Source organism: Aethina tumida, chromosome 1 (genome assembly GCF_024364675.1).
Source record: "Aethina tumida isolate Nest 87 chromosome 1, icAetTumi1.1, whole genome shotgun sequence".
NCBI lineage: Eukaryota > Metazoa > Arthropoda > Insecta > Coleoptera > Nitidulidae > Aethina > Aethina tumida.
The window spans coordinates 10101033-10122670 of NC_065435.1; the positions used below are offsets into that span (position 1 = coordinate 10101033).

General features: G+C 35.0%; 3 protein-coding genes across 6 annotated transcripts in view; 2 read left to right on the forward strand and 1 right to left on the reverse strand.

Moving 5' to 3' along the window:
• The first annotated feature begins 450 nt into the window (after positions 1–450).
• On the forward strand, positions 451–1902 carry LOC109595055 (phospholipid scramblase 2). Of its 2 annotated transcripts, none has more exons than XM_049962326.1 (7): positions 451–576; positions 675–731; positions 780–929; positions 977–1191; positions 1241–1408; positions 1467–1616; positions 1672–1902. In XM_049962326.1, the coding sequence occupies exons 1-7, from the start codon at positions 552–554 to the stop codon at positions 1723–1725; spliced, it is 819 nt and encodes a 272-aa protein (XP_049818283.1). In that variant the 5' UTR covers positions 451–551; the 3' UTR covers positions 1726–1902. The 2 variants fall into 2 exon arrangements, with proteins under 2 accessions (XP_049818283.1, XP_019865889.1); XM_020010330.2 differs by having other exon boundaries at positions 466–576; positions 651–731.
• Positions 1903–2160: 258 nt separating this feature from the next.
• LOC109595053 (phospholipid scramblase 1-like) lies at positions 2161–3626 on the forward strand. The gene is made up of 6 exons (XM_049962327.1): positions 2161–2466; positions 2518–2667; positions 2715–2929; positions 2979–3146; positions 3205–3354; positions 3405–3626. The coding sequence occupies exons 1-6, from the start codon at positions 2361–2363 to the stop codon at positions 3456–3458; spliced, it is 843 nt and encodes a 280-aa protein (XP_049818284.1). The 5' UTR covers positions 2161–2360; the 3' UTR covers positions 3459–3626.
• Positions 3627–3987: 361 nt separating this feature from the next.
• The window catches only part of LOC109595075 (kinesin-like protein KIF13A), a 37749-nt gene continuing 20098 nt past the window's right edge, over positions 3988–21638 (reverse strand). The window contains exons 3-19 of one of the 3 annotated variants that reach the window (XM_020010352.2): positions 17474–17637; positions 14044–14312; positions 13727–13974; positions 13142–13466; positions 12834–13085; positions 10753–12775; positions 10509–10700; positions 10149–10445; positions 9948–10090; positions 9868–9888; positions 9646–9802; positions 9417–9431; positions 8155–8229; positions 7825–7979; positions 6992–7772; positions 6773–6934; positions 3988–6712 (exon numbers count right to left, since the gene is read on the reverse strand). In XM_020010352.2, coding sequence (XP_019865911.1) covers positions 6639–6712; positions 6773–6934; positions 6992–7772; positions 7825–7979; positions 8155–8229; positions 9417–9431; positions 9646–9802; positions 9868–9888; positions 9948–10090; positions 10149–10445; positions 10509–10700; positions 10753–12775; positions 12834–13085; positions 13142–13466; positions 13727–13974; positions 14044–14312; positions 17474–17637 — 5353 coding nt within the window. In that variant the 3' untranslated portion in view covers positions 3988–6638. The remainder of the gene's footprint in view (positions 6713–6772; positions 6935–6991; positions 7773–7824; positions 7980–8154; positions 8230–9416; positions 9432–9645; positions 9803–9867; positions 9889–9947; positions 10091–10148; positions 10446–10508; positions 10701–10752; positions 12776–12833; positions 13086–13141; positions 13467–13726; positions 13975–14043; positions 14313–17473; positions 17638–21638) is intronic. The other 2 variants (XM_049962325.1, XM_049962324.1) reach the window with 2 other exon arrangements.

A 21638-nucleotide genomic window follows, 5' to 3' on the forward strand; every position in this document is an offset into this window, starting at 1 on the left:
TAAGGAAACGTTGGTGTAGAATCAATTTTATATATTTGGTTCCGTTAATAAAAAGCACAACCCAGTCCAAATGTGTTTTTATTATTACTGTACTCAGTAACAAAGGTAAGTATTATTTTGAGGTAAAAAAACACTTTAATAGTTTATACTTTAATAGTATAATCATGGTAAAGTCAAACTACGTTGAACAAAATATTATACACAATAACAATGATTATTATTTTAGGTATTGTCTAAGGTCTTGTGTAAATAAGATAATATATGAATTTATAATGCTGTTCTTTATTAGTTTATCTGTAATGAAATGCAATCCATGCAATTGTCTTCTATTAAATTAAAAAAATTGTTTATTTTACAATTAGTTATTTGCAAAACTTAAGTTATAATTATTTAGGTTAGAGGGCACCTTTGATTGTTCAAATAATATTCCAATCAATAATAAAACCAGTAATTTTATCTCAGACTATATCATCTCGATAAAACAATGAGGATTAGATAGATATGTTATCTTATAATATTGAACAGCAAAAGTATATTGAAATTACAACAAAATGGACAACCACCACAATATAGAAGGTAAAATACAATTTAGGTTGAAGTTTTATATTTTGTGCGATACTTTGTGTTCGTTTCAATTGTTTGCATTTCAGAAATACCTTTATCCGTTTTTTCAGAAGGTTACACGCCTGTAATCTCTCAGCCTGTAATTTCTCAGCCTAGCACCAGCAATGGTGAGTTTCTCAATTGGTTTTGACAACATATTAAGATACTGGTTTCAGACGATTATCCAGGAAGTAGAAGACCGATACCAATCTCCGTTATAGATCTGGAAACATCACAAACGAGTTGCTTCTCACCTTTACACGGCTTAGACTTCCTGAGAGGGACTTCCAGTTTCATCATACAACAAACTGTGGAACTGTCCGACTGTGAGTAATTTATTTTTAATATTCATTAACACAATAATGGGTTTCAGTGCTGAGAGACCAAGGCGAAAACAGATTCCTCATCAAGGTGCCAAGAGGGGAGACCATATACTCAGCATCGGAGTCATCCGAAGGATGTGAAAGGGGATGTTTCGGTTCAAGCAGGTCCTTCATCATGAAAATCTACGACCCCTCTCAGCAAAAAGTCATGGAATTCCGAAGGCGATTGGCTTGTGGTGGTTTTAATTTTTGTTTTTATTTGCAAGTAGGTACTTACTAATATCTTAATACCTTTATTTATTTGTGCGGCTTAGAAAATTGAAGTCTGGGCTGAATCAAATGAGTTCATTGGAAGCATAGAACAAAACATGTCGTTTATGGAGACGAGTTTCAATGTACTTGATAGAAATGGCAATATACAGTACAATATAAAAGGACCTGACTCATGTTGCTGTCTTCTGAGCAAAAATCAAAGCTTCTGTGTAAGTTGTGACTTTTTATTATTAAATTGAACTATGTTGATCGTTTTTGTTTTTATAGATCTATAACAGTGATGGTGCTACTCAAGTAGGGACCATAATACATCAATGGGATCAATCGGTTCACGATTATACCATACACGTACAAACTCCAGATACCCACACTTCAACACGGAACAAAGCTTTAATATTGGGGGCAGCCTTTCTTCTGGTAAATATGTATTTTAACATACGTATTATTTAAGTCTAACGGTGCTTTGTTATAGGAATATATGTATTTTGAGAGCGTGAAGAAAACTAGTTGCAGATGCATCTGTTAAACTATCTGTTATTTACATAGATCCACCTAAAAATATTATTTAGCATATGTAACACACATTAATATCATGTACTTAAGAAAGTAATTGTTTATTAACATTTTATTTTAATACTTATGAAGATTAAGACTTATTTTGTTAAAAACTGTGAAAAGGCAATAATAAAACTATTGTTACTAATTTGTATATTATTTAATTGTTTATACCACGTACAGTTGAACATAATATTTATTAAACAAAATAATGAAAATAATTTTATATATCGTCTAAGCTCTTGTGTAAATAAGATAATATATGACTTTATAATTCTCTTCTTTATTAGATTTTTTGTAGTAAAATGCAATCTATGCAATTGTCTGCTTTCAAAGTGACTAATTTGTTTATTTTATAATTAGTTATTTACAAAATTTTAAATTATTTAATTAGAGGACACCTTTGATTGTTTAATTTATCATCCAATCAATAATAAAACTAGTAATTTTATCTCGGGTCATATTATCTTCATAAAACAATGAAGATTAGATAGACATGTTATCTTAAATTATTGAATATACAAAAATGTATTGAAATTCTAACAAAATGGATACCCACTACAATTTAGAAGGTAAAAAACAATTTATGTTGAATTTATACAATTTATGCGATTCTTTGTGTTCCTTTCAATTGTCTGCCTTTCAGAAATACCTTTACCTGTTTTTTCAGAAGGTTACACTCCTGTGATTTCCCAGCCTAGCACCAACAATGGTAAGTTTCATAAATTATTTTATCAACGTATTATTAATGTACTGGTTTCAGACGATTATCCAGGAAGTAGAAGACCGATACCAGTCTCCGTTATAGATCTGGAAACATCACAAACGAGTTGCTTCTCACCCTTACACGGCTTAGATTTCCTGAGGGGGTCTTCCAGTTTTATCATACAACAAACTGTGGAACTGTCCAATTGTAAGTACTTTGTTTTTAATATTCACAAACCCAATAATGGGTTTTAGTGCTAAGAGACCAAGGAGAAAACAGATTCAACATCAAGGTACCAAGGGGGGCGACCATATACTCAGCTTCGGAGTCATCGGAAGGGTGTGAAAGGGGATGTTTTGGTTCAAGCAGGTCCTTCGTCATGTCAATCTACGACCCGTCTCAGCAAAAGGTCATGGAATTCCGAAGGCGATTGGCTTGTGGTGGTTTTAATTTTTGTTTTTATTTGCAAGTAGGTACTTACTAATATCTTAATACCTTTATTTATTTGTGTGGTTTAGAAAATGGAAGTCTGGGCCGAAACAAATGAGTACATTGGAAGCATTGAACAAAACATGTCGTTTATGGAAACAAGTTTCAGCATACTTGATAGAAATGGCAATGTACAGTACAATATAAAAGGACCTGACTCATGTTGCTGTCTTCTGAGTAAAAATCAAAGCTTCTGTGTAAGTTGTGACTTTTTATTATTAAATTAAACTATGTTGAACGTTTTTGTTTTTACAGATCTATAACATTGATTGTTCTACTCAAGTAGGGACCATAATACATCAATGGGATCAATTGGCTCACGATTATAACATACACGTACAAGGTCCAGATTTCCACACTTCAACACGAAACAAGGCTTTAATATTGGGGGCAGCCTTTCTTTTGGTAATCATGCATTTTATATATTATTTAAGTCTAATGGTGTTTTTTTATAGGAATACATGTATTTTGAGAGTGTGAAGAGAACTAGTTGCAGATGCATCTGTTAAACTATCTGTAATTACATAGATATACCCTAAAAATATTATTTAACATATAATAATATCATGTACTTAAGAATATAGTCATTTATCAACACTATTTTAATACTTACCAAAATATGTACTCTTTTGTAACCGTTAAAAATAGTGAAAAGGCAATAATAAAACTATTGTTAATAATTTGTATATTGTTTAATTGTTTGTAGGACAACTGCTACAAATAAACTCTAAAACTAGTCAAACTATCAAATTAAAATAATTTAATCTTCAACTAATCAACAAAAATGTACATAACATATAAAATGTTTTATCAACTATAAAATTACAACTTGAAGCTAAATTACACAGGGATAATATAACAAAACCCAGATCAAGTAAAAAAAAAATAATAATACAAGCGTCCTATTTTTATAAAGAAGGTTATTAAAATGACTTTATTTACATAGTTTCAAATTTACAAGTGATTAAAAATATAGATTGGAATTTTAATGTTTTAATCCAAAATATATTACTAGCAGATACTATAAGGGGACGAAAACAGAACTAAGTACTTTATTGGTGTTTTTTATAATTACATGGGGGATTGACTATAATACAAGTAATCCTTAAATTCTATTCTAAAGTGAAGAATTATAGACTAAAATAGCTGGAAAACAACAAAAACTCATTCGCTGACTTATATTGCTCATTAGTTCACGAAATTAAGTTAAAGCACTTGTTGAAACATAATAATTGCCTCGCTTGGAGCCAAAAACTGTCAGAGAGAAGTGTAGTCGATAAATTTTTATTTTTAAAATGGGAGCGAACACATAAACGGTACATATAATCATCCGTCAATTTTTGATTCCAAAATATTCAAAGAAGTCAGCTGCATTATGATCGTCTTAATGAACCTAAGGTCTCTTAAATGTTTGCCGGTCGATCGTTCGCAAAGAAAACCTAGACTTGCGTTAGGCCCTTCCTACACGATTGATTAAACAAAAATGTGCGGGTCTTTTTTTGTTTGATTTGAATATTTGATCGGAGGCAAAATTGAGAACCTCGATGTTGACTTGGCCGAAGGAAACTAGTTTATTTCCGCACGGTTGCCGGACATCAGCTTTTAGTGGCAACTGTGTCAGAAAGTAAGATCATCGTTTTTGCTGTTTTTTTCCTTTTAGATGTGTCCTTTTAATTATATATTTTTTTGCACAATATACGATTTGATGTTGAAAACATTAATATAACTATACCATTATTTATATACTATAAATACCAAATCTGGACAGATTTTATTTTTTAATTGGACATGGTAGGTTTAGTATTTATTCTGTCAATTGGACTCTGATCCATTCGACTGGACGACTAAACCTTTTTCAGGGTGATCAACACAATCACTGAGCAAGAAGAAAGAAATTATAAAGACTAGATAATATTGCATAATTTTCACATTAATTTTCATATGGAATGTTCTAGTGACTACTTGACAATACCAATTTGATACATCCAATTTAGCTACAAATGAATTAATTAAATGCTTCTGGAATGTATTGTTCTTTTTCAATATTGCTTTAAATGAGAAAACTTTTGCTTAATTATGTATTTAATAAATTATTATATTATATTACAAACTAAACATGTACAACATAAAGTGTTTGTTAATGAGTAAGGCAGAATTACAGTTATATGTAGGTGGGTAGGTACATAGAAAGTTGAATAAACAAAACAAGTTTAAACTGTAACAACCCCCGTAAGTAGAAGTAGAACGAGGGTGTTGGTAAACACATTTTAGTTATTGATATAGATTTCCCATTATTTCTTGTATCACTTAATTTATTTAATCACTTAACTGTTTAATAATAAACAGAATGTACACAACAAATATTAAACACTAAAACTGTATTGCTTAATAAGTGAAAATATGATATAGATATTATATGCCTTATAGATATATAAAAATATATTTAGAAAACTTTCTCTGACGAGATGTTTGATTTGTATATTGTTGTCTAGTGAGACTAAACGAAGCTGCCTAAAAACTAGAGGATCTACGATTGAGCTCATGAATTTGTAGCTAAAAGACTTGGCTGTCCAAATTGCAGTCTTCAATTAAGAGTAAAAAATAAAATAAATTACCATAATTGAACCTAAGGTATCTTATTCTAGTACTCTACTACACACAGAATAGATAAATACTTTTTGTAGACTACTTTCTATAACAATTACATACTCTATACCTGTTCAGTTTACAGCACACAAAATATTTTTATAAACTCACTACCGGAGTGAAAACTGAAAAGTGCTCTTTCTAAACTAACAGCGATATCACAGAAAGAAATGCTTAAATTAAAAAAGCCGAGAACATTTCATAGAGGAAACAAAACACAAAATTATTTAGTGCCTAAACCCAACAATATATCAAGAAACGTAAATGCCGTGGTCCATTAGTCGCCACTGAAGAGAAAATTACATTATATTAATGTTTCACATTGAAATGGAGTTGGTAAGGAGCGTCTTACCACCTCCACTTACGAAGCTGTGGAGGTTTGTGAGTTTGCGCAATGATGATGTATTTGTACAACATATGTATCACCGGTAATTTTTACTAATAGAAATATATATGTATATGTATATGTATATATATATGCTTTTAAATATGTCGCTTTGCAAAGTACATCAGTATTGCCTGGTGTGAAGCCTAAGGTGAGTTTTGATTGTTAACGTAGCACCGTGCGGTCAATTTACGTGCTCTTGATATATAAAATGAATGGTTTGTTTCAGTGAACCCAAGTAACAGAACACACACTTTATTTGTGCAGTTTCCTTAATCAGAACAATTTACAATTAATCTGAAAGCTGCAACGTCACATGTGATTGGCTAATTCTCATTAAAAATAAAAGAGAGAGGGACGTATTTACATTAACATTCTCCTATCTCGTTCTCTATACATATTTTTATGATGTGACCTCACATTTTCCGACGTAAATGCAAATTAAGGCTCGAAGAGGTAGATGTCTGGCTGAACTTAATTCTAAAGGCAATAATAGTGCAACCAAATAGCAATTACAGGTGTGAAACTATCATGTTAATGGCAAGGATGAAATAACACAATGCCATGTCAAATGGACGGCACAAACATCAAATATGTGTCGTAACACACGGCAATATAGGGGTGGATTTTGTGGGAGGGATGAAAATGTTTAATATGCCTACTTGGCTTTTGTTACACGGGTTCCCATGTTGTTTAAACCATTACCACGTGATCGAGATCTTGGTAATGTATCTAAAATGTAAAAAAATTAATAGTTATTGCTTGTAAAGTGGTACTTAGGTAGTTACGTACCTTTGTTTAAAATTTTTTGACTGTTTGCCAAAGCCTCCGCCTTGTCTTGCCTCATGGCTCTACCTCTTCTGTCTAAAATAAGTTTGTCGGCCCTGACAAACATTCCGTGCTTTTGCTTACATTCAAAGTACTTCACACCTTGTACGCTTCCATCATTTTTACCTACAACGCGTCAATATATGTTATATAGTCACCGAAGTGGTGTTCATTGAAGCTTACCTTTGGGGGCGTCCAACTCCACGCCGATCCAAGTACCGTTGGCGAATTCGGTTTCGCCGATGTAGGCGACCACTCCGGACGAATTGTAAGGTCGGATGAGGACGCTTTCGCCAAGCACGACCCATTCGGGGACGGGAACATCTGATATTTTGGTTAAGTCCGGTCGCGAGCCGTACGTGCTGTCCTCCTCCTCCAGCCGATCGGTCGAACTGTCCATGCCGTCGTCGTGCGAGAACGACAAGTTCGCCAGGCTGTTCTCCAAATATCTGGCCGCCCTGCTCTCGCTCAGATTGGGCTTGGCCTGCGGGAACGACGACCGCTGCTGGTTTTTGCTGGTGGTCTTCTTGCGTCTGACCACCCGGCCGCCGGGCAGGTTCGTCTTGATCACCGAACTTGACTCGTTAAGGTCACTTTTTGGGTTTTGATTTGTGTCGTTTTCCAATCCGTTGGCCAGCACCTCGTCCGAGCTCTCGTCGTTTTTGTGTTGTTCCTTGGTCGGTTCGGTGTAGTGGTCGTCGTGGATGTCGATGGTTTCGGTCACCGCTTCCAGGTCCAGGTTTAAGGGTACTCGGTGCTCGAAGTCGGGGGTTTCGTCCACGCTTATGCTTTTCAGTGATAAGGAATCGTCGCTGGACAGGTTTGTTGAGGAAACCGCTTGGGAACCGTAACCACTTGATGTGGCCGATGGAGTACTGGTCTTGGGTGCCAGCTCTGTCAACGAATCCAACGTTCTCGACTGTGGAAGAGTTCTTTTTATGGAATTCTTACTCCTTGGAGTAACCTGAGGCAAAACCTTTAGAATACTGTCCTTTCAATGGGATTAAAATACTTACATGAGTGTTATATTTGTCATCTTGACCTTCTTCCGACTGTTCTTCAATGGTGACATCATGAAGTAAGTCTAAGGAATGTTTCCGTGGAAGTGGCAATTGCTCTTCATGTAACGTGGTCATTCTTAGTTTGTTATTGGCTGGTGATACCATGCTCACTAAAAAAAACATTGTAAGAGTCATGGAGGTGAATTTTAATCAAAATTAACAACACCAACATAAAGCAACAAAATAATGTCATAAATATAAATAATAAAAAACTAATAAATTTCAAAAACGTGCGGTGTAAATAAAATTAATAAACCTCTACGATGTATATACTGTTTGACGTACATTTTGTTGCTGCTGAAGGCTGCTGTAATCTTAGGGAATTCAAATTTAAGTTGAGATTTAAGAACGTCGGTCGGGCTGAAATATTAAAAACATCATAAGGGTATGGTTCTTTTCCAACAGCTGCGTCTTCGTGCGTTGTATGTTCATTGTTTTTACCACATTTTCTACATTTCCAACGGTATTTTATACATTTAAAATGATACATGTACCATTTTAAAGTCAAAGAGACGTGGTTTATTCTAACAGGTAACAGATCATGCAGGTATTGCCAATTGGTACATGTCGGACGTATTCTAATTGATTTATACCCAATGGCATGGTAGGTTCGAAGGGCATCATGAAAATACTTCAACAAATATTAGAGTTACCATCTTTATAGTTTTCAAGGCAAAAGTGTTGAAGAAAAAGATCAAATAATATAAACAAGAGGTGATTTAGATATTAAGATGATAATTAAACAAAGTTTAAAGTTTACAGAACAAGTTATTTCTCAAAATCTATAAGACGAATCAACTCTAATACTGTCAGAAGTAAAATCATTTTTGCTTGGAACCTAAGTCAGTCATTCAGTATAATTTATTGTTGCTAATTTCAACTACGCATGCTCACGATGCTCGCGACTTTTTATAATGGGTAAAGGTAAATTTACTTATAATAATGTTAAATCTAAATGCCGCAGTCTGTAGCGGATTTTTTAACATTTATTTTAAGTAAGTCTCTGTGACTTTATTACAATAAATTTACAAGTTATCTTTTTTTTTTAATACACTACCATTCACACATTGTTAGGTTTGAAAGATTGAACTCAAAATAAAAATCAATATGGATAAAACAAAAATATTCAGTTAAATAAAAATTCATTATTCATTGATTAATCTGTTAAACTATAATAAATAAATTTGTTAAAATAAAATCCAGTAATATGGGAATGAATGGTAGTGTGAAAGAGATGTTGATCTCACATTATGGTTTTATAGTTCAAAGCTCGTTTACTGCATCATACGATCTGCATGATTCAGCTTATTGACTCAGTTTACTCAGTATGGTAAAGCTAGAACTAAAATGGCAAATTATAACCAAAACCATGCTGTCGTTTCGTATCTACATTTTTACTAACATCTACAGTTCCAAACACAGTTTTGAGAGAAAGTGCACTTGTTATATACAAGCTCTCAAAATCTGTGTTATTAAGTCAAGCTCATATTTAACAATCATTTTATGTTCCACCTAGAGCAAACTCAATAAGCAAGCCTCCATTTTACCTGAAAGAATGGAGCCTTGTGGTCGCACAAAAAAATTCAAAAATATTAGTTAAGTAGCCTGGCTTGATATGGAATCAAGTTGTCTAAGTTACAACAATTATCTGTTCTATTTTAAAACCTATATAATAATAATTAACTCGTTCTAGTAGCTATCGTCCGTATACTCTATTTGAGGTAATTGGTTTAGCGTCGACTGCACAGAACAAAACCCTACAGCTAAGACACTTACCCAGCCCTCCAAACGGTTTGGTTGGCGTTCCTTCCGTCTCTTTGCCAAAACTGCTTCTTGACCTACCCAAAACACTTAAGTCACTGCTTAGCTCTGACACACTCTCAGAACGTGACATATGCAATGAGTCCGAACTCAAATCTAATCTCGATGTCAACTAAAAAAGAAACAACATTTAGTACTGGTACTTGTCTCAACAATTTAAAACGTTAGTAGTCGTACCCCATTCTTGTTTTCCAAAGTCTAAGCAGCATAAACAATCACCGGTTAATTAAAATAATATAACAGTAACAAGTACTTACATGAGAGAAGTTTGGTACACTAACAGTTTTCCTCATTGCATGCTGCCCTTGGGCTTGTAACAGCTCCCTAACCGCCACGCTTTGCCTCAGCTTGTCCAGAGTGAGGATACTGTCTACTGCACTTACCCCACGAGTATATTTTTCTAAAAAATTAATTATTTTAACGTGTTACACAGAGCAATTGTTTCATCCAGTTAGTACCTATGTAAGTTTCGCCTTCTTCGCTACTTTCTTCACCGGAAGCGGCAAGTTGGGCTAAAATTTCTCTGTCTTCCAGTTCCTCACTAGCTTTGGGTACATTGGAAACAACCAAGTATGTGACTCCGGTGTGCACAAATGGGTCTGTTTTAACAATTTTCCTCTTGAATTTGTCTATGAGCATCATCCCTTGTCGTTTGTAAATGTTTAACGCCAATCTCTTTCTCAAAACTAGATCCATTGGAGCTGGGTGAGATAGTCTGACTGTTACTCTTAAGATCATGTACACTCTTTCATTGGCTAAAATGGGAATAACACATTATTTAGCTATTAATTTATTATTGTTATATTTTTTGTCATTACCATCAGTGACTTTATTTAAATGGGGGCTGTTGTGTATAGAGGAGTCCCAACTTGCAACAGCACCTACATCTTTTTCTAAGTGGTTAAGTATTTGTAACGAATAGAATTCATTGCCATTTTCCTTAGGCAATATTGAATTGGCACCAGTAAGTGATATTTCTTCTCCTGTCTGACTTGTTGATAAATCATCAGCTGTAACAACACAACAGTGAATAAAATCCAATTAAATTTACAAAAACCTCACCATTTAAGTTGAGGAAAAGGACTGGTATGTGGGGTTCCATGCCTGGAGGAGGACTCCACATGGCTGGCGCACCGGGTATTCCAGTACCAGGTTTCGGTACGTAAATCTCATTTGATTCCTCCGTTATTGTAATAATCTGTTCCATCAAGCTCTTCTCCCTTTCAACCTCCTGATCCGTTTTGTTTTGCTTATCAGACAGTTTTTGCAGTTGGACATTCAAATAGTTCCGTCTTCGTATCAAGGCTTCGTTCCATTTTTCTCTCAGCAAAACCAGGTCCTCCTCCTGGTATGAATCTAGCGGCTTTTGTAACCTGCTTCTGACCAAAACAGCACCAACGTCTATTTTGATGATTTGCTCGCAAATTATGGGCAAAGTACCAGAATTAGAAACCGGTTTTACTCTAACTTGTATACGCCTCTGTTGGCCTTGTCGCAACTGGTAGATTCCCCCAGTTAACATGTCGTTTCTTAGCATAACTTCGACGGCACTGTAATCTCCTACGTCGTTTAGCTCCTGTATGTTAACCCAGAGTTCAATCTTCCTGGTCAGCTCCTGCCAACGGTCCAACAAAGACCTGGCGGTGGCCTGTTTCTGTTCTATTTCCCAGCCGGGTTTGCACTTGGAAAAGCCGGGGCTTCTGTTGCCCCACACCTCGATAGACAAAGCACCTTCCGAACAATGTTCAATGAACTCCTCCGTTAGGGCGAACGTGAAGATCTCTTCGTGGTCGAACTCCACAGTCGTCGCACTTTCCTGCTTGGATTGTTTGTGTGGGACTGATATGGTGGAGGGATGGTTCCAAAAGTTGTATTGGCAGTACACGTAATTCGATAGAGTTAAAGGCAATCCGGTTGCCTGTTTGATGTGGACACGTATTTGCACACTGTTGTTGTCCTGGATGTCGTCCTCGTAACAATCGGTGGACACATCCATCCCGGCGTCGCACATCCGATCCTGCGGGAACGTGCCGGAAACGCGGCTGATTTCAATTTGCAACCGTCCCGCCACTTCGCCCTGCTGACTTATTATCGGCGTGTGGTAGTCGAGGGTGACGTTGTGGAACAGCGACTCCAGGAATATGTTGGCCACGCCGATTAAGTTGTGGTTCTCCTGCGATTCGAAGAAGGGGTCCGGCCATTTCATGTCCGGCGAGTCCATCACGTTCCTGTTCTTGTTCTCGTACATCTCCCGCATGTCTATCAGCTTGTTGCTCAGCTTCTCCATGGACCACACCTGACTGCTGGAGTTGCGTTTCACCATGATGGCGGGCTCGCTCACGAACGACCCCTTTTTCCTGTTGGGGCTCAAATTAGCCGGAGGTATTTGGAGGGTGACGCTGAACTTGGTCTCCTTCTTCATTTCATCGGCAAGGATGTTGGCTTCCTTGACCATGGTGTTGGCCTTCAGTATGTCGTCCTTTAGTTGTCCGATGCTGCGCTTGAACATGTCGTCCCTTTCTTGCGCCCACTTTTCCACGCGCATCTGAGTTGTGGGCGTGCACGGCGTCGTTTTGCACAAGCCAATTCTGAGAGGGTCGTAGGCGTAAGGGGGGTACGGTGTGGATGGGGACATGGTGTTCCTAAGCTGCTGGAACTGTCTTTCGTACTCCATCCTCTGTTTCTCCAACGCGGACTGCTTGTCCTCCTCGTGTTGCTTCTCCAGGCGGGCAATGGCAGCTTGAATGGGGTCGTTGCCCATTTCGTTCATTATTAGTTCGTCGCGGGCGAAGTTGTAGTCGATGGGTTGGGCCGGCGTTTGTGGCTCGGACGCGATGGATCTCGGACAGTTTACTTTGAAGAAGTGGTGGTTACCGAGGGCCACCCTGTCACCACGAGTTAGAGGAGTCTTGGATGTGACTGGGGCACCGTTCACGAACGACCGAGCGTTTTCGCAAGGCTCTATGTATAAGCCGCTGTCTTTTATGGAAAGAATGCAGTGCTTGGGTTGGATTCCCAAGCCTTCTAGTTGGATGTCTGGTTCTATGTCTGTTCCATCGCTTTTAGCACCTACCACGGTAACATCCTGAAAGGTTGGGAGTTATTAATACTTCATCCAGTGGAGACAACATACTTTTACTTACTTTTAAGTAGTACACCAACATTTCGTTCAAACAAGGGTCGGCGTTTAAATTAACTAGGTAATATTTATTCTTTTCTACTTTGATTCCCGAGTCTTGTATACTAATGCCCATCTTTTCTAAAGCTTGTTGTCTTTCGTTTTGTATCCTTTCAGTTTTCTTAATTTTTTCGTCCCAGCTCTGCGAAAAGTTGTTGTAAAGCTTTTCGCTTTCGGTAAGCTTTTGGTGAATATCGACTTCACCAATGGGGGAACCCTACAACACAAAACAGTTTATAATAAACAAGAAGTTGAAGTATTTGAAAGGCTTACGGTTGCGTGTTTCAACATCTCTTTGAGAGCTTCCACCTCTTGCCTTAATTCTCTAATTATTCGAGCGTTAGGGTCTTCATTAACCACAGCATGATTGACTATACGTTTAGCTCTATCTGCATAACGAAGAGTTGATAAAGTCTCTTCGTAGTTATCAGCTGCTGGTGATATTGTAGCTACCATAACAGTTTTACTATTACCACCTAAATTGTCTTTCAGTAGCCATGTTAATACAGAATCTCTGTATGGCACGAATTTATCTTTACTTCTACCACCAGACTGATCAGCTAACTTAGATATGACTAGACCTAATGTTGTCAAGGATCTAAAATGAAACAAAGTCAGCTTTATTGAATTATGAATGGAACTAAAGCATCCTGTAACAGATAACTTCTACCTACATCAACAGATTACTAAAAAAAACCTTGGAGTTGTTTATCTCTTACATTAAATGGAAGTGATAATTGATTTACTTTACACGAATAAACACAGTGGCAGCTTTATTGTCGTAACATATCTGATGATGAGGCTTAATAAATGTTGAACTGGACGTTTTTGACGGCCTAAGACAAATCAATTACTTACTTATTAATGTTGGAGCCCTCCTTCAACCTGTCACCAACAGCTCCCGTTTTCACAGCCCTTTCAGATCCCGCCAGATCAACAAGCGAGATCCGACTTACTTTCTCGCCACTAACGCCGGATTTGCTATCGGTTAATGTTTGCGTTAAAATAACAGTGAATACGGCATGAGATCTGGACGATTCGCTGTTCATGTTAGTGGCGGCCACTGTTCTGGATTTGTTGCCCTCGGCCATCAGATTGTCAATGTCCTGAAGAAAGCGGACGGGTAATTAGTTATTTATTCGTCGGGAGAAGTTCATAAATTTTTAATGTTGTACCTTGAACGATGTGACCGCTAACTGAGATAATCCGTCTACGTATGGTCCTAGGACGTTATGCTCTCGTACTTTTAACGTTTGCTTATTCGTTTGTGGATCTAACAAGTCATGGACCTTTTCGTTGTATATTTCCATGTAACTCACTTCGACTTTGTACGACAATTCGGAGCTTTGTTGTTTTGCAATTAGGTCAAATAGTGTGTCGCACAGTCTTGGTATTATGCCCTTGTGCTCCTGGGAACCCATCATGGTGTACGACTTACCAGAACCTAAAGAAAAATTGCCATTATTATCTGCTAAAAATATTTTTTTACAAGTCATTCTGGAAGCACATTTTACATCTAAAACATTACATAAAACTGGTGAACATAATTATGAATGTAAGACAGATTACAACGACAAGTGTAGTGATTAAAGCTTCCCCGAAACAATTAATATATTGTCAAAACAACACTTGCAAAGTTACACAGTTAGTTTTCAGTGTGCTATTTTAGCACGGTCCCCGCTTCACACAAACTTATCGGCATTGTTTTGTGTCACATATTTAGTAAATTACAAGCTTCGAGCCACGAAGCTTTTTTACGTCCCGTCCATTTTATAATTAAGTTTCGTGACTGACTTTATTGAATACGGGGTATGCAAAAGCTCTTCGCATGGTTCTTGACAGTCCATCGATTTTTCTGACCTTCTTAACTACACGTATAATTTAGGGCGCACTGAATCACAAAAACGTGATAACAATCTGAACATACTACGACGTCTATGGACGTAATTGTGGCAGACGTTAATTTAAAAGAAACGAAAGCAAAACACAACAAAGCTCTGAAACGTTTTTAAATGCCAAGTGTGAAGGTTAATTTGTTGTAATGTAATCTAATTTACCCACTAAACCCTATTGATTTTTACGTTAAAAGGCTCGTTCATTATTAAACCGTTTTTATTGCATTTTGGAGCTTTTAAATTTTGCTTAGTGACACGGAAAGTAGATCACGTTGAGCCGGTGGTCCGATTTTAACGAAATTTGGTTTGTACGTTTGTCCATGTGATAAAAATAGATGGGTAGAAAGGATTCTTTTATTCATTTCAAATGTGACGGTACGAAGTCATCTAAGTGAATATGATGGGACGAATCGGAGTAGAAGATATGTCTGGAATTGTTGGAGGTCATGAATTTAGTTGATCCCAGAAATTTAGTTCTGCAACATCGTCATCAAAGAGTGGAGTGGTGTAAAGAATCACGGCTGTGGGATGAAAATTGAAATCCTCATTCCATTCTTTTGTTTTCAGGTCTACATTGAATAGCTAGAGTTATCTTTAATTTTTATTAGAGGTAATTTGACTATCCAACTATGGAATCCAGTTGCTGCCTAACTTTAGGATTCTTCAAAATCCAATTTTCCGAAAGGATAAACCCAACTTTAAATTGCGTAATTGAAGTAACATTCATGTAAATTTGGTACCATGACCAGTAAGATCTTCAGAATTATCACTGTATGAACAGGTGTAGGTCCTCATAGGCAGAAAGCCTCAAAATTCAGCTCTCCCAGCACATATTTTGACTGATTTTCAGGTTTAACTTTAGGATGAAATTAGATCAATGGTAAGACAAGTTAATGAATTTATGGATCATCATGGAGGTAAAACTCATTATTAGTTTTAAAAAATGGTACTAATCAATACATTCAATATTTCTGTTTGGATTTTCTGTCATTTAGTACTTTTAATTTCCCCAAACTGTATACAAAAAATCAATGGAATCTGACCAGTAGATCTGTAATTTTTATTTTCCAACCACTGAGTATAGATGTTTCCTAATTGTATTGATTAGATCTATATAAAAAACCAAGATAATTTGACAACCCAGCAATACATCCAAAAAACTGTGAAATCTAATTGATGCCTAACTTTAGGACACTTCATAATCCAATTTTCCAACAGGGTAAGTCAACTTCATATTGCGAGGGTTAATTTGAAGCAACATTCATGTAAATTTGGTACTATGACCAGTAAGATCTTCAGAATTATCACTGTTTGAAAAGGTGTAGGACCTCATAGACAGAAAACCTCAAAATTCAGCTCTCCCATCACATATTTTGACTGATCTTAAGGTTCAAGTAGAGATGCTATAAAATAAAAAGTACTTCAGGATGAAATTAGATCAATGGTAAGACAAGTTAATGAGTTTATGGATCACCATGGAGGTAAAACTCATTATTAGTTTTAAGAAATAGTACTAATTCAATATATCTGTTTGAATTTTCATCATTTTGTACTTTTAATTACTCCAAACTGTACACAAAAATCAATGGAATCTGACCAGTAGATCTGTGATTTTTAATATCCAACCACTGAGTATAGATGTTGTCTTGATTGTATTGATTAGATCTGTATAGAAAAAATCAAAAAAACTGTGAAATCCAATTGATGCATTCGGATTCTTCATAATACAATTTTCCAACACATATTTTGACTGATTTTATGGTTTATGTAGAGATGGCATAAAAGAAGTACTTCAGGATGAAATTAGATCAATGCTAAAACGAGTTAATGAGTTTATGGAGGTCCAAGTCATTATTGGCTTAAAAAAATGCTAATAATCAATATATTCAATATTTTTGTTTGTATTTTCAATCATTTGCTACTTTTAATTACCCCAAATTGTGCATAAAAAAATAATGGGATCTGACCACAGGATTTTATTTTCTATGCCTCTGAGTATAGGTGTTTCCTAATTGTGTTGATTAGCTCTGTGTGAAAACAACAAGCGTTAATTAAATTAGGCTAACTACCAAAAATACAATCCACTAATTGTCGTAACCATTTTATTACATAATTTAAAAATATGAGCATCTAGAATTAGAATAAAGTGTCTGTAGTAGTAGTAAAAGAATGGCCTAGTTCTTTATCTAATTCCCTCGTGACAGTTAATTTTTAATATTGTCAGTTAATTGGGTGTTTGTAAATGTACCCACATAATTTCCATAAATAAAGAAGAGAAAGTGATGTTCGGTCGGAGCGATGAGGGCGTTAAAACAAATTTAAAAGCAAGATCCGAGAATAATTTTCTGTGGAGAGTCTAATGGTTATTTTTACTTTCGGATTGCCACCGTTCGGTGACCGAATAATAAAATTTTAATCCTCCGTGGAAATTGCTCCGAAACAATTCCATCTTTTAATAACGCCAGCCCTCCGGTGCGATTTTATTTTAATTAATTCTTTCAAGAACAACGGCGAAAGGGTGTGACAGGTCTGTGTAACATGCAACTGTGGAAAAATCAATACTAAATATTACTATTAAAACCGTTCACGGTGACGGTAAACAAAGGTGGAAGCCGACCAGAAAGTGGCCATTAAAGGCTTTAAAAGTTCCATCTGATTTCGACCCCTCCTCCACACCACCGTACGAATATCGTCGTTAAAATTAACTTACCGGTCTGACCATATGCGAAAATGCAAGCGTTGTAACCTTGGAACGCATTTTCCAGAATGTCCCTCCCCAACGAGTCGAACACCACCTCCTGGGAGGCGAAGTTCTCTTTGCCCGGATCGACGGACCAAAAACAATGGTCGAATGCAAATGTCTTCGGTGTTTTCCTGAAAACAAACACAACAGTTTTTACTCATCCATAAGCAAATTGTGGCTGAAATATATTTTTATGGAAACCCGATAACCCATCCACAACTCCATATACGTTCGTTTAGGCTGAAACAATAACTGCGTACTTTTATTTATGATAAACATCTATAAATTTTCATAGCCGAACGCACTGGGGATTGAGGAGCTTTCATTAAATTAATGAAACAAAAAAAAAAAGAGAGGCAGACTATTAATAGCTAGGGAACAGTCGGGTTTTGTTGGCGATTCCCTTTTATGACTCAGAATGGAAAAATTTCCTATTGAAACTAGTGCGGAAATTAATAAACTTTGCGAACGCCGAACGAAATGTCCTGTGTATTTTTCAGGACGTCGATATTTCAAAATGTAACAACGAACGTACACGTGCTGCTTGTCGGTTAGTTATAAACTATGTTTTTTAAAATAAAATCCTCTGTTACAGCAGCCAACTTTTCTATATCCCACGTATAATTTTTAACGTTTTTAGAGCCACTTTTACAATTTTAATATGAAGGTTTTATGGCTCAATAGATCAATGAAGTTAAAAATAACTTTCGAAGTTGGTTGGTGTATTTTAAAAATTCACAAGTCATTGCTTTCTTAATTGTGAGGAGATAAAATGTACTTATCATCAACAATTTGTTGAATTTTAATCATAAAGTAGAACAGATTTTACCTAGAATATAAATTCTCAATTCTTTATCTAATCATTTATCTCTACAACCATCGACATTCATTGATTTATGGTTTTTTATACTTTTTATGTGATTTTTAGGTTTAAAATTATTCATACTATTCTTCAACTAGAAAAGAAACACCAAAAGCTAAAAAATTATTTGTGTATAACTATTATTGTTTTAATTAATTAATTAGCCAATAAATTGCTAGAGAATGGAACAAGTTCCATTTTCCCCTAATTTCCTTTTAATATTATCCTGTACTACTAACTTAACATTACAAAAGATATACAAAAATAACCTAACCTATAAATAAAAATGTTGGCTACACTGTCAAAAAATTGGCACGTAAAATACAGAAATTGTGGTAAATAAATTGGTGTGTGTTAAACATGCACGTATCCAACGCATAATTAGTTCCCAACTGATAAACCATTCATTATTATTGTTAACTAAATAATAATGAACGTCCGATTGAATAATGCTGTCATCGTTCATTTCAAGTTTAATTATAAACCGAATGAAAATTTATTGTGTTGACATCAATGTATCGTGGTAAATTTAAACAAAAAATGTAATCTGTCAAATATTTACGCCCACCCACCCATCAAATTATTTATTTATTGTTTTATTATTTCTCTTTAAAGTCTAAAGTGACATTGGATGTGATGTGACTCAAGTTGAAAACAATTTCATCAGTATTAAAATATGTTCGAAACTATGTTTTTAAAATAAAAATTTCCATTGCCGTTACCTACTTTTCTTCCACATCCCACATATAATTTTGTATGTACTTTTTAGACCCACTTTTACAATTTTAATATAAGAATTTTATAGTTCAGTAGATCAATGAAACTAAAAATAACTTTCAAACTTAGGTTGACGTATTTTAAAAATGCATCCTTAATTTAATACTTATCTCTATAGTTTATTTAATTTTTTATATTAGTAATACAATATAAATTTAATGATGAGATGAGTAAAATTGGCCTTACTTAGAATTATTACACATTTTAATTACAGGTAATTATTTGATACTGAAATTCGCAATTTTATAATTAGTTTAGTATTTTAAACAATACTTTTTTATGGTTTATTATTCACATATTTAAATTCACATGAATTAAAATTGTCCATCTTATTCTTAAACTAGAAAACTAACAAATATTTATCTGTAACTATTAAATATTATACATATTAACAGTGAATTGGTTTCTAACTTATATACCATTCATTATTATTGTAAACTAAATAATAATGACAGCTCAATTGTAATAATACTGCCATTAGTCTCCTCAAGTTTAATTATAAACATCATAATGAAAATTTATTGTGTTGATGTCTATAAACATAAAAAATCTATCTCAAACATTTAAATCTATCAATCGCCAAATTATTTATTTATTGATTTATTATTTCTCTTTAAAATCAGTCTTAAATGTGGGTGTAGGTCGTTTAAGATGGAAACCTCGTCATTACTTTTTTATTTGTAATTCGATTTTAATGAATAGTACATCAAAAAATAGCCAATAAAAAACTCTAGGCATGCCATAAAAGTTATTTTCTGTGTTCCTTGACATAGTTCTATTATATTATTTTATGTAGCCAAAAATTGGATCATTTTTTATGGTAAAAATATTTAATTGAATTGGGAATCCCTCAAAATGAGTGTACATCAAATTTTAGCATACATTTTGTTTTTATAATGATTTTGTTGCTTCTGATTAAGTAAATCATGTAGTAAAATGTCAGAAGTATCTTAAAATGTCAGATAGTGACTTAATGCATTAGTTATTAGAATTTGTTTGACTCTTAGTGCCATTAACTGTTACTCTGTGTTCACTAATGACTCCTCTCATGATATTCCATTTTGGTTTCATTGGTTTAAAAGTGGCAATGAATATATTGAAGATGAACAACGTTAAGGTCGTTCTGAAACCTGTACCGACCAAAATTAAGCAGTAAAAACCTCGTGCAACATGTTTAGAAATTGGCCAGTCAATAAACTCCAACGAAATCAATCATTAGAAGGAGTGAAAGAAGTTGGACAAATGGATTCTACCTAAATTAAGTGGGAATAACAAAATTAGACGTTTGACAACTGCCAATTCTCTCCTTGCAAGTAAAGCAACTGAGTTTTTTATTGATTATATTGTTATATATGACGAAAAATGGTCGGTCTGAACAATGGGTTAGGTCTGGTAAACCTGGTGGAAGTACTTAAGAAGAAGTCTTAAGCCAAGAGAGATTTTGATGACTCTATGGTGGAATCTAATATATTGACAAAGTTTATCAAAAATTTACTCAAAGACGACTTTACTTAGTCAAAAGAAAAGGAATTCTGCTTCTTCATGACAACCCAAGACTACATGTATCATTGGAGATTCAAAGGAAGCTTCAAAGTCTCATCCCCCATCTAGTCCAGAGATTTTTTCCATGTGACTATTATTTATTTTAGTCATTGTCTAACTTTTTCCTGAAACTCTGAAGAGGAAGGCAAAACTGAGGTTGACTTTTTCTTCAGTTTTAAAAAGCCTGACCATTTTGGTGACAAATGTTGATTATTTTATAGTTTTTAAAGCCATTTCTTTGAGTTATCATTCATAAATAAGTAAAATTACAAAGTCCATGTAAAAGATTGTATGTACTGAGTACACATGTTCCCTTTATAAAGAAGTATTTCGTTTGTATAATGATTTTGTTCTTCCTGATTAAGTAAACTATATAGTAAAAAGTCAGAAGTATCTTAAAATGTCAGATAGTGACTTAATGCATTAGTTATTAGAATTTGTTTGCCTCTTAGTGCCATCAACTGTTACTCTGTGTTCACTAATGACTCCTCTCATGATATTCCATTTTGGTTTCATTGGTTTAAAAGTGGCAATGAATATATTGAAGATGAACAACGTTAAGGTCGTTCTGAAACCTGTACCGACCAAAATTAAGCTGTAAAAACCTCCTGCAACATGTTTAGAAATTGGCCAGTCAATAAACTCCAACGAAATCAATCATTAGAAGGAGTGAAATAAGTTGGACAAATGGATTCTACCTAAATTAAGTGGGAATAACAAAATTAGACGTTTGACAACTGCCAATTCTCTCCTTGCAAGTAAAGCTACTGAGTTTTTTATTGATTATATTGTTACATGTGACGAAAAATGGTCGGTCTGAAGAATAGGTTAGGTCTGGTAAACCTGGTGGAAGTACTTAAGAAGAAGTCTTAAGCCAAGAGAGATTTTGATGACTCTATGGTGGAATCTAATATATTGACAAAGTTTATCAAAAATTTACTCAAAGACGAC

Bases quoted from the DNA above. Each gene is read 5' to 3' on its own strand.
- LOC109595055 (XM_020010330.2), top strand. From the start codon at position 552: ATGGACAACCACCACAATATAGAAG. The intron at 732-779 runs GTGAGTTTCTCA...TACTGGTTTCAG, and splicing joins TCAGCCTAGCACCAGCAATG to ACGATTATCCAGGAAGTAGA. The intron at 930-976 runs GTGAGTAATTTA...AATGGGTTTCAG, and splicing joins AACTGTGGAACTGTCCGACT to TGCTGAGAGACCAAGGCGAA.
- LOC109595053 (XM_049962327.1), top strand. From the start codon at position 2,361: ATGCGATTCTTTGTGTTCCTTTCAATTGTCTGCCTTTCAGAAATACCT. The intron at 2,930-2,978 runs GTAGGTACTTAC...TGTGTGGTTTAG, and splicing joins ATTTTTGTTTTTATTTGCAA to AAAATGGAAGTCTGGGCCGA. The intron at 3,147-3,204 runs GTAAGTTGTGAC...TTGTTTTTACAG, and splicing joins GTAAAAATCAAAGCTTCTGT to ATCTATAACATTGATTGTTC.